Source organism: Phaseolus vulgaris, chromosome 2 (genome assembly GCF_051622355.1).
Source record: "Phaseolus vulgaris cultivar YP4 chromosome 2, ASM5162235v1, whole genome shotgun sequence".
Taxonomy (NCBI): domain Eukaryota; kingdom Viridiplantae; phylum Streptophyta; class Magnoliopsida; order Fabales; family Fabaceae; genus Phaseolus; species Phaseolus vulgaris.
The window spans coordinates 5137186-5150461 of record NC_143499.1 but is presented as its reverse complement, the minus strand read 5'-3'; the positions used below and the strand labels follow the sequence as shown (position 1 = coordinate 5150461).

At 37.1% G+C, this 13276-nt stretch overlaps 1 protein-coding gene across 1 annotated transcript; it reads right to left on the bottom strand.

Annotated features, from left to right (window-relative positions):
• Window positions 1-10958: 10958 nt before the first annotated feature.
• On the bottom strand, window positions 10959-12582 carry LOC137810457 (uncharacterized protein At4g06744). The gene is made up of 2 exons (XM_068611718.2): window positions 11933-12582; window positions 10959-11801 (listed from the first exon to the last, which is right to left on the bottom strand). The coding sequence occupies exons 1-2, from the start codon at window positions 12517-12519 to the stop codon at window positions 11087-11089; spliced, it is 1302 nt and encodes a 433-aa protein (XP_068467819.2). The 5' UTR covers window positions 12520-12582; the 3' UTR covers window positions 10959-11086.
• Window positions 12583-13276: the final 694 nt, after the last annotated feature.

The window sequence follows — 13276 nt, the reverse complement described above, 5'->3', positions numbered from 1 at the left end:
AATAAAATTGAAAAACTTGTTTTTTCGAAAACAAAATATCCTCGCTTTTCTTCCATATATCTCATTTTTGTGATTTGTTTATGGACGTGCCTCCTTCGCAGGGTGCAAACAGAAAATGAAAGTACTTGTGTGAATTTTTCAACTCAATTTTACAACACAGAATAAAATTACAGAAAGTACGGCGAAGTTTCACAAATTTTGCTAGAGTATATAGACTTGGTTTTTCACAAAAAGTCAGAAAATTTGTCCCGGAATAATTTTTTCCCGAAAATCCACGTAACAATCTGGACTGAATTTGGGACAAAATGCGACAAATTTCACATCAAACGGATGAGTATTCACCTAGGAAAAAAATCAAACAGTCTCACACACAAACGAACCTTCCTTTCAACCCTGGCATTTAGGAATAAAAAATTTCTTGAAAATCTTATGGGACGAATCTAGGGCTCAAATCTCAGCCAAAACTGAATACACACAATGACGAATGTCTGGTAATATTTTCAGACCAAAAGACCCAAGGAATACAGCGTAGTAAGACCCAGACCGAGAGTGAACAAAATTGATTTTCCGAAAACAAAATGTTCTGACTTTTCTTCCCTATATCTTTTTTTGTGATTTTTTTATGGACGTGCCTCCTTCGGACGGTGCAAACAGCAAATGCAAGTACTTGTGTGAATTTTTCAACGCAATTTTTCAACACAAAATAAAATTGCAGAAAGTAGGGCGAAATTTCACAAATTTTGCTAGAGAATAGCCTTGGTTTTTCACAAAATTTCAGAAAAATTGTCCTGAAATAATTTTTTCCTTAAATTCCACGTAAGAATATGGACTGAATTTGGGACAAAACGCGACAAATTTCACGTCAAACGGATGAGTATTCACCTAGGAAAAAGATCAAACAGTTTCACACACAAACGAACCTTCCTTTCAACACTAGCATTGATGAATAAAAAATTTCTTGAAAATCTTGGGGGACGAATCTGGTGCTGAAATCTTAGCCAAAACTCAATACACACAATGACGAATGTCTGGTAAAATTTTCTGACCAAAAGACCCAAAGAATAGGGCATAGTAAGACCCAGACCGAGAGTGAACAAAACTGGTTTTCCGAAAACAAAATGTTCTAACTTTTCTTACCTATATCTCCTTTATGTGATATTATTATGGACGTGCCTCCTTCGGAGGGTGCAAAAAGCACACGAAAGTACTTGTGTGAATTTTTCAACGCAATATCTCAACACAGAATAAAATTGCAGAAAGTAGGGCGAAATTTCACAAATTTTGCTAGAGGATAATAGGCTTGGTTTTTCACAAAAAGTCAGAAAAATTGTTCCGGAATGATTTTTTCCTGAAATTCCACATAAGAATCTGGACTAAATTTGGGACAACATGTGAAAAATTTCACATCAAACGGATGAGTATTCACCTAGGAAAAAAATCAAGCAGTTTCACACACAACCGAACCTTCCTTTCAACCCTGGTAGTGGTGAATGAAAATTTATTTAAAATCTTGTGGGACGAATCTAGGGCTCAAATCTCAGCCCAAACTCAATACACACAATGACGAATGTTTGGTCAAATTTTCAGACCAAAAGACACAAGGAATAGGGCGTAGTAAGACCCAGTCCGAGAGTGAACACAATCAGTTTTCCGAAAACAAAATGTTCTGGTTTTCTTCCCTATATCTCCTTTTTGTGATTTGTTTATGGACGTGCCTCCTTCGTAGGGTACAAACAACACATGAAAGTACTTGTGTGAATTTTTCAACACAAAATAAAATTGCAGAAAGTAGGGCGAAATTTCACAAATTTTGCTAGATGATAGCCTTGGTTTTTCACAAAATTTCAGAAAAATTGTCCCGGAATAATTTTTTCCTGAAATTCCACATAAGAATCTGGACTGAATTTGGGAAAAAACGTGACAAATTTCACGTCAAACGGGTGAGTATTCACGGAGGAAAAAAATCAAAAGTTTCACACACAAACGAACCTTCCTTTCAACCCTGGCATTGATGAATAAAAAAATTTCTTGAAAATCTTGTGGAACGAATCTGGGGCTCAAATCTCAGCCAAAACTCAATACACACAATGACGAATGTCTGGCAAAATTTTCAGACCAAAAGACCCAAGGAATAGGGCGTAGTAAGACCCAGACCGAGTGTGAACAAAATCGGTTTTCCAAAAACAAAATGTCATGGCTTTTCTTCCCTAATCTCCTTTTTGTGATTTGTTTATGGACGTGCCTCCTTCGTAGGGTGCAAACAGCACATGAAAGTACTTGTGTGAATTTTTCAACGCAATTTTTCAACACAGAATAAAATTGCAGAAATTAGGGTGAAATTTCATAAATTTTGCTAGAGGATATGCCTTGGTTTTTCACAAAATTTCAGAAAAATTGTCCCGGAATAATTTTTTCCTGAAATTCCAAGTAAATATCTAGACTGAATTTGGGACAAAACGCGACAAATTTCACGTCAAACGAATGAGTATTCACCTAGGAAAAAAATCAAACAGTTTAACACACAAACGAACGTTCCTTTCAACCCTAGCAGTGATGAATAAAAAATTCATTGAAAATCTTGTGCGACGAATCTGGGGCTCAAATCTCAACCAAAAACTCAATACACACAATGACGAATGTCTGGTAAAATTTTCAGACCAAAAGACCCAAGGAATAGGGCGTAGTAAGACCCAAACCGAGAGTGAACAAAACCCATTTTTCAAAAACAAAATGTCCTGGCTTTTCTTCCCTATATATCCTTTTTGAGATTTGTTTATGGACGTGTCTCCTTCGCAGGGTGAAAACAACACATGAAAGTAATTGTGTGAATTTTTCAATGCAATTTTTCAACACATAATAAAATTGCAAAAAGTAGGGCGAAATTTGACAAATTTTGCTAGAGGATAGCCTTGGTATTTCACAAAATTTCAGAAAAATTGTCTCGGAATAATTTTTCCTGAAATTCCACGTAAGAATCTGGACTGAATTTGGGACAAAACGCGACAAATTTCACGTCAAAAGGATGAGTATTCACCTAGGAGAAAAAATCAAACAGTTTCACATACAAACGAACCTTCCTTTCAAGCCTAGCAGTGATGAATAAAAAATTTGTTGAAAATGTTGTGGGACGAATCTGGGGCTCAAATATCAGCCAAAACTCAATACACACCATGACGAATGACTGGTAAAATTTTCAGACCAAAAGACCCAAGGAATAGGGCATAGTATGACCCAGACCGAGAGTGAACAAAATCGGTTTTTCGAAAACAAAATGTCCTGGCTTTTCATCCCTATATCTCGTTTATGGACGTGCCTCCTTCGCAGGGTTCAAACAGCATATGAAAGTACTTGTATGAATTTTTCAACACAGAATAAAATTGCAGAAAGTATGACGAAATTTCACAAATTTTGCTAAAGGATAGCCTTGGTTTTTCACAAAAATTCAGAAAAATTGACTCGGAATAATTATTTGGGACTGAATTTGGGACAAAATGCGACAAATTTCACGTCAAACGGATGAGTATTCACCTAGGAAACAAATCAAGTAGTTTCACACACGAACAAACCTTACTTTCAACCCTGATAGTGATGAATAAAAAATTTATTGAAAATCTTGTGTGCAGAATATGGGGTTTAAATCTCAGCCAAAACTCAATACACACAATGACGAATGTATGGTAAAACTTTCAGACTAAATCACCCAAGGAATAGGGCGTAGTAAGACCCAGACCGAGAGTTAACAAAACTGGTTTTCCGAAAACAAAATGTCTTGGTTTTTCTTCCCTATATCTCCTTTTTGTGATTTGTTCATGGACGTCAAATAGCACATGAAAGTACTTGTGTGAATTTTTAAACGCAATTTTTCGACACAGAATAAAATTGCAGAAAGTATTGCGAAATTTCACAAATTTTTCTAGAGTTTAAATTTCACAAATCAGCCTTGGTTTTTCACAAAATTTCAGAAAAATTGTCCCGGAATAATTTTTTCTGAAATTCCACATAAGAATCTGGACTGAATTTGGGACAAAATGCGACAAATTTCACGTCAAACGGATGAGTATTTACCTAGGAAACAAATCAAACAGTTTCAAACACAACAGACCTTCCTTTCAACCCTGGCAGTGATGAATAAAAAATTTATTGAAAATCTTGTGGGACGAATCTGGGGTTCAAATCTTAGCCAAAACTCAATACACACAATGACAAATGTCTGGTAAAATTTTCAGACCAAAAGACCGAAGGAATAGGGTGTAGTAAGACCCACACCGAGAGTGAACAAAACCGGTTTTCCGAAAACAAAATCTCCTGGCTTTTCTTCCCTATATCTCCTTTTTGTGATTTGTTTATGGACGTGCCTCCTTCGCAGGGGGCAAACAGCACATAGAAGTACTTGTGTGAATTTTCCAACGCAATTTTTCAACACAGAATAAAATTGCAGAAAGTAGGGCGAAATTTCAAAAGTTTTGCTTGAGGATAGCCATTGTTTTTCATAAATTTTCAGAAAAATTGTCCGGGAATAATTTTTTCCTCAAATTCCACGTAAGAATCTGGACTGAATTTGGGACAAAACGCGACACATTTCACTTCAAACGGATGAGAATTCACCTAGGAAAAAGATCAAACAGTTTCACACACAAACGAACCTTCCATTCAAACCTGGCAGTGATGAATAAAAAATTTATTGAAAATCTTGTGAGACGAATCTGGTGCTCAAATCTCAGTCAAAACTCAATACACACAATGACAAATGTCTGGTGAAATTTTCAGAACAAAAGACCCAAGGGAAAGGGTGTAGTAAGATCCAGGCCAAGAGTGAACAAAACCGGTTTCCTGAAAACTAAATGTCCTGGCTTTTCTTCCCTATATCTACCTTTTGTGATTTGTTTAGGGACGTGCGTCCTTCGCAGGGTGCAAACAGCACATCAAAGTACTTGTGTGAATTTTTAAACACATTTTTTCAACACAGAATAAAATTGCAGAAAGTAGGGCGAAATTTCACAAATTTTGCTAGAGGATAGCCTTGGTTTTTCACAAAATTTCAGAAAAATTGTCCCAGAATAATTTTTTCCTGAAATTCCACGTAAGAATCTGGACTGAATTTGGGATAAAACGCAACAAATTTCACGTCAAACGGATAAGTATTCACCTAGGAAAAAGATCATACAATCTCACACACAAACGAACCTTCCTTTCAACCCTGGCAGTGATGAATAAAAAATTTATTGAAAATCTTGTGGGAAGAATCTGGGCTCAAATCTCGGCCAAAACTCAATACACACAATGACTAATGAATGGTAAAATTTTTAGACCAAAATACCCAAGGAATAATGCGTAGTAAGACCCAGACCGAGAGTGAACAAAACCGGTTTTCCGAAAACAAAATGTCTTGGCTTTTCTTCCCTATATCTCCTTTTTGTGATTTGTTTATGGACGTGCCTCCTTCGCAGGGTGCAAACAACACATGAAAGTACTTGTGTGAATTTTTCAACGCAATTTTTCTAGACAAAATGAAATTGCAGAAAATAGGGCGAAATTTCACAAATTTTGTTGGAGGATAGCCTTGGTTTTACACAAAATTTCTGAAAAATTGTGCCGGAATAATTTTTTCCTGAAATTCCACGTAACAATCTGGATTGAATTTGAGACAAAACGCGAAAAATTTCACGTCAAATGGATGAGTATTCACCTAGAAAAAAAATCAAACAGTTTCACACACAAACGAACCTTCCTTTCAACTCTGGCAGTGATGGATAAAAAATTTATTGAAAATCTTGTGGGACGAATCGGGCGCTCAAATCTCAGCCAAAACTCAATACACACAATGACGAATGTCTGGTAAAATTTTCAGACCAAAAGACCCAAGGAATACGACGTAGTAAGACCCAGACAGAGAGTGGAAAAAACCTGTTTTCCGTAAACAAAATGTCATGGCTTTTCTTCCCTATATCTCCTTTTTGTGATTTGTTTATTGTCGTGCGTCCTTCGCAGGGTGCAAACAGCACATGAAAGTACTTGTCTGAATTTTTCGACGCACTTTTTCAACACAGAATAAAATTGCAGAAAGTATGGCGAAATTTCACAAATTTTGCTAGAGGATAGCCTTGGTTTTTAAAAAAAATTCAGAAAAATTGTCCCGGAATAAATTTTTCCTGAAATTCCACATAAGAATCTGGACTAAATTTGGGAAAAAACGCGACAAATTTCACGTCAAACGGATGAGTATTCACCTAGGAAAAAGATCAAACAGTTTCACACACAAACGAACCTTGCTTTCAACCCTGGCCCTGATGAATAAAAAATTTATTGAAAATCTTGTGGGACGAATCTGGGGCTCAAATCTCAGCAAAAACTCAATACACACAATGACGAATGTCTGGTAAAATTTTAAGACCAAAAGACCCTAGGAATACGGCGTACTAAGACCCAGACCGAGAGTGAACAAAATCGGTTTTCCGAAAACTAAATGTCCTAGCTTTTCTTCCATATATCTCGTTTTTTGTGATTTGTTTATGGACGTGCCTCCTTCGCAGGGTGCAAACAGCACATAGAAGTACTTGTGTGAATTTTCCAACGCAATTTTTCAACCCAGAATAAAATTGCAGAAAGTAGGGCGAAATTTCACAAATTATGCTAGAGGATAGCCTTGGTTTTCCAAAAAATTTCTGAAAAATTGTCCCGGAATAATTTTTTCCTGAACTTCCACGTAAGAATCTGGACAGAATTTGGGACAAAACGCGACAAATTTCACGTCAAACGGATGAGTACTCACTTAGGAAAAAAATCAAACAGTTTAACACACAAACAAACCTTTCCTTCAACCCTGACAGTGATGAATAAAAAATTTATTGAAAATCTTGTGGGAGAAATCTGGGGCGCAAATCTCAACCAAAACTCAATACAGACAATGACGAAAGTTTGGTAAAACTTTCAGACTAAAAGACCCAAGGAATAGGGCTTAGTAAGACCCAGACCGAGTGTGAACAAAACCGGTTTTCCGAAAACAAAATGTCATGGCTTTTCTTCCCTAATCTCCTTTTTCTGATTTGTTTATGGACGCACCTTCTTCGCAGGGTGCAAACAGCACATGAAAGTACTTGTGTGAATTTTTCAACACAGAATAAAATAGGAGAAAGTAGGGCGAAATTTCACAAATTATGCTAGAGGATAGCCTTGGTTTTCCAAAAAATTTTTGAAAAATTGTCCCGGAATAATTTTTTCCTGAACTTCCACGTAAGAATCTGGACAGAATTTGGGACAAAACGCGACAAATTTCACGTCAAACGGATGAGTACTCACCTAGGAAAAAAATCAAACAGTTTAACACACAAACGAACCTTCCCTTCAACCCTGACAGTGATGAATAAAAAATTTCTTGAAAATCTTGTGGGCGAAATCTGGGGCTCAAATCTCAGCCAAAACTCAATACACACAATGACGAATGTTTGGTAAAACTTTCGGACCAAAAGACACAAGGAATAGGGCGTAGTAAGACCCAGACCGAGAGTGAACACAATTAGTTTTCCGAAAACAAAATGTTCTGGTTTTCTTCCCTATATCTCCTTTTTGTGATTTGTTTATGGGCGTGCCTCCTTCGCAGGGTGCAAACAACACATGAAAGTACTTGTGTGAATTTTTCAACGCAATTTTTCAACACAAAATAAAATTGCAGAAAGTAGGGCGAAATTTCACAAATTTTGATAGAGGATAAACCTTGGTTTTTCACAAAATTTCAGAAAAATTGTCCCGGAATAATTTTTTCCTGAAATTCCACGTAAGAATATGGAATGAATTTGGGAAAAAACGTGACAAATTTCACGTCAAACGGATGAGTATTCATGGTGGAAAAAAAATCAAACAGTCTCACACACAAACAAACCTTGCTTTCAACCCTGGCCCTGATGAATAAAGAATTTATTGAAAATCTTGTGGGAGAAATCTGGGGCGCAAATCTCAACCAAAACTCAATACAGACAATGACGAATGTTTGGTAAAACTTTTAGACTAAAAGACCCAAGGAATAGGGCGTAGTAAGACCCAAACCGAGTGTGAACAAAACCGGTTTTCCGAAAACAAAATGTCATGGCTTTTCTTCCCTAATCTCCTTTTTCTGATTTGTTCATGGACGCGCCTTCTTCGCAGGGTGCAAACAACACATGAAAGTACTTGTGTGAATTTTTCAACACAGAATAAAATAGGAGAAAGTAGGGCGAAATTTCACAAATTATGCTAGAGGATAGCCTTGGTTTTCCAAAAAATTTCTGAAAAATTGTCCCGGAATAATTTTTTCCTGAACTTCCACGTAAGAATCTGGACAGAATTTGGGACAAAACGCGACAAATTTCACGTCAAACGGATGAGTACTCACCTAGGAAAAAAATCAAACAATTTAACACACAAACGAACCTTCCCTTCAACCCTGACAGTGATGAATAAAAAATTTCTTGAAAATCTTGTGGGCGAAATCTGGGGCTCAAATCTCAGCAAAACTCAATACACACAATGACGAATGTTTGGTAAAAATTTTAGACCAAAAGACACAAGGAATAGGGCGTAGTAAGACCCAGACCGAGAGTGAACAAAACAGGTTTTCTGAAAATTAAATGTTTTGACTTTTCTTCCCTATATCTCCTTTTTGTGATTTGTTTATGGACGTGCCTCCTTCACAGGGTGCAAACAGCACATGAAAGTACTTGTGTGAATTTTTCAAAGCAATTTTTCAACACAGAATAAAATTGTAAAACGTAGGACGAAATTTCACAAATTTTGCTAGAGGATAGCCTTGGTTTTTCACAAAATTTCAGAAAAATTCTCTCGGAATAATTTTTTCCTGAAATTCCACTTAAGTATCTGGATTGAATTTGGGACAAAAATGCACAAATTTCACGTCAAACGGATGAGAATTCACCTAGGAAAAAAATCAAACAGTTTCACACACAAACGAACCTTCCTTTCAACTCTGGCAGTGATGAATAAAAAATTTATTGAAAATCTTGTGGGACAAATCTGGGCTCAAATCCTAGCCACGGAGGCATGTCCAGAAACAAATCACAAAAAACGAGATATAGGGAAGAAAAGACAGAACATTTTGTTTTTAGAAAACCAATTTCGTCATTGTGTTTGTTGAATTTTGGATGAGATTTGAACCCTATATTAGTCCCACAAGATTTTCAATAAATTTTTTATCCATCAGGGTCAAGGTTGAAAGGAATGTTCGTTTGTGTTTGAAACTGTTTAAATTTTTTCCTAGGTGAATACTTATTCGTTTGACGTGAAATTTTTCGCGTTTTGTCCAAAATTCAATTCAGATTCTTACGTGGAATTTCTAAAAAAATTATTTAGGTACAATTTTTGTGAAATTTTTGAAAAACCAAGGCATATTTTAAAAAAATTTGAAACTTCGCCCTACTTTCTACAATTTTATTCTAGGTCCATATTGCGTGTAGAAATTCTGAAAAAAAATCACACAAGTACTTTCATATGTTGTTTGCATCCTGCTGAGGAGGCACGTCCAGAAACAAATCACAAAAAGGGAGATATAAGGAAGAAAAGCCAAGACTTTTTTTCGAAAAACCGGTTTTGTTCACTCTCGTTCTGGGTCTTACTACGCCCTATTCCTTGGGTCTTTTGGTTTGAAAAATTTACCAGACATTCATCATTGTGTGTATTGAGTTTTGACTAAGATTTGAGCCCCAGATTCGTTCCACAAGATTTTGAATAAATTTTATATTCGTCACTACCAGGGTTGAGAGGAAGGTTCGTTTGTGTGTGAAACTGTTTGATTTTTTTCCTAGGTGAATACTCATCCGTTTGACGTTAAATTTGTCACGTTTTGTCCCAAATTCAGACCAGATTCCTATGTGAAATTTTAGGAAAAAATTATTTCGAGACAATTTTTCTGAAACTTTGTGAAAAACCAAGGTTATTATTCTCTAGCAAAATTTGTGAAAATGCGCCCTACTTTCTGCAATTTTATTCTAGGTCCATGTTGCTTTGAAAAATTTCGAAAAAATTCACACAAGTACTTTCATATAATGTTTGTACCCTGCTGAGGAGGCATGTCCACAAACAAATCACAAAAAGAAGATATAGGGAAGTGAAACCAGAACATTTTGTTTTCGAAAAATCGATTTTGTTCACTCTCGATCTGGGTCTTACTACGCCTTATTCCTCAGGTCTTTTGGTCTGAAACCTTGGCCACAGTAGATACAATAAGGAATGTCTAGTAAAAGTTTCAGATCAAAACATTCAAGGAATAAGACGTGATAAGTGTTCGATCAAGAGGAAACAAAATTTAAAAACTTGTTTTAATGGGGCATACTTGCTTTTTCCATTATATCTCTTTTTGTGTTTTGTTTTTTGGCGTGTCTCTTAAATGGATTCAAACAATGTATAAAAGTATTTGTGTGAATTTTTCAACCTAATATAGGTTTTGGAAAAATTACAAAAATTATGATCGAATTTCAAGAATTGGAATAGGTTGTGAAAGTATCGTTACTTAATTTTAAAAGTAATGAAAGGTACGGGGATAGAATGAAATTTAAGTATACTGAGCGGCATAATTAGAGGCCCACGTGGGATCTCAAAAATTAAATAACCCGTGAAGTAGATTGCAATTTGTTAGGAAAAAATTTCCAACGCTACTTTTCATTTAACAACTCATTATAATAATGTAATAATATTTTAAATTAAAAATTAAAATAAATATAATTAAAATATTAATTTAATGAATTACGAAATATGAGTATTTTTTAATATATGGTGTGAAGTGTCAAGCTATCATGGCTCTTAATTAAAGTAACAGAAAGAGCAGGTGTCATTATATATAATAATAAAGTTTTGTATACACAGTAAAAAAATATCCACTTAACAACCCTTATAATAATATTTTAAATTAAAAAAGAAAGTAAATATAATTAAATGGATGTTTTGACTATAATTAAGAGGGTAAAGGATGGCAGTAGAAACAAAGAAACTGCTTATTATTGGTTAATGAAGAGAGACGTAGGTAATAACAATAACAATAACAATAATTAAAGCATGCAGTTGCAGTAGGTGCGTGCGATGGGACGGAGAGGTTAAGGATAAGCTAGCGATGAAGAGTGGGGTCCAGAGAGTTGTAAGACACCGGACGAGGAGGAGGAGTGGCGGCGCTGTGGATGTGCCCGCTCGGATCATACTTTTTGCATGGCACGTAATTCAGAGACTTGGGATTCGGGCATGGCTTGAGGTTGGAGAAGAACTGGGAGCATTGCTCATGGGTCCTTTGATTGGGAAGACCAAGGATGCAATTGTTCCTCACGTCCAGCACATTTGCTTCGATCAGCCTCCTGCATGCAGGGCCAACCTGTGTGAAGTAGTTGTCCGATAGGGACAAGTTGCCTCTGTTGCGGAGCCCCGGGAGCTCACACACCGTCTCCGGAACTTCACCGTACATCTGGTTCTGCTCCAGGTTCAGGTACCGGATGCTCTCCAGGCACCCGAAGGACCGGGGGATGGGACCCGTCAACCAGTTTTTGCTGACGTCAAAGACGGTGGCCTTGTTCAGGAGGCCAATCTGGTAGGGCAAGCAGCCCTGGAAGTGGTTGCCCAAGAAGAGGACTTCGACCAGGTTTTTGGCAGCTCCGACGGAGGCGGGGATTGGACCGGTGAGTTGGTTGTTGGCAAACGTGAGGTACCTCGCCGGAGTGGAGCCAAAGTCATCGGGGAGATTGCCGGTGAATTGATTGTTGTTGATGAAAATGACGTCGAGATATTTGAGGTGAAATAGCTGGGAAGGAATGGAACCGTAGAGAGAGTTGAACCTGTTGGTGTAGAGGTAGTAAGCAAAACGAAAAAGAAATAAAATACTAAAATAGAAAGATATTTATTATGTTGTTAACGATTACATTTATAATAATTAGTGTAACTAAAGAAGAGTTACAGATTACAGAACCTGAGGTCAAGGAAAACGAGCTGCGAGGACTGGAGAACTTCCTTGGGAAACTCGCCCTTGAGCCTGTTGTTACTGAGGTCCAACTCGAAGAAGTATTCGTACTGTGTTATCTGAGGTGGGATGGCACCGGTGAAGTTGTTGGAGTTCACGTGGAAGAAGGTCAGCTCCGGTATCCTGTCCAAGATGCCGGAGAGGAGCAGAGGGGCGCGGTTTTTCCCCGACAACCCAGCTCCGTTCAAGTCTATTCCCGCTATTGCTAACTGCTTTTCTGAGTCTGGATATTTTGCACATCGTATCCCCTTGAATTTGCAAGGGTTGCTACCCCTCCAGTCACCGATGTATTTGTTTTTGTCCACAGCACCGGTGAAGCCCACCAGAGTTTTGCGACCTCTCTCCAAGCGTGGCTCACACATCGGAGGAGGAGGTGGAGGTGGCGGAGGCGGGTGGCAAGCCGGTGGAGGGGGAGAGGCATAGGGATAACCTCCGCCGTTATTGGCTATGATTATATCCACTGCTTCTCTTGCCGAGGCAGTAAGCATGAACGAATGAAGCAACAAAGCAGATAGTAGCAAGTGCATGGTGGCCATCTTTAAGTCCTGTAGTGTGTATATGTATCTATGTATATATATATATATATATATATATATATATATATATATATATATATGATGAAGGAAAAAGGTTTAGCATGGAGGAGAAAAGAAAAAGCGAAGGGTCACAAGCGGAGCATTTTCCTTTTGGTGTGTGAAGTATGCAATGCATTGAGAACCATAGAGAAGTGTAGATATTAATTTGGAATACCCGTGAATTAAATAAGGGGTTTCTTATGACATTTCCGATCTCCAACGTCGGCAACTGTATGTCTCTACGTGCAAATTAAAGATGGGCGCCACCTACATGTGCGCATTATTTATTGTTCTCACTCTCTGTTTTTCAAACCATTTCCTTCTTAAGTTCTGTTATGCTATTTCAGTAGGTCCATTTGATTCCTAAGTTCATGTGGTACATGTTTCTTCTTATTTATATCACTTGTGGACACTCAAACCATGCTACATTCTCAACAACATAATTAATTCTCAATTCACACTCATAAAACGATACTCTAATACAACAAAACTAACGATTAATACAAACATTCAAAGCGAATACTCTTTTGCGCAAACTATGGAGCAATGGGATCAATATCAACAATAATGTTAATTCAGAACAATATCAGACAATTTGTTAAATACAATATTGTTTTGGTTAAAACTTGTGAATTTAAGCAACTCAATAAGTGTTTTTTTTTGTCATAGTTGGGTTATATTGGAAATGATGTTTTAACCATTCTGGGAGTTATATATG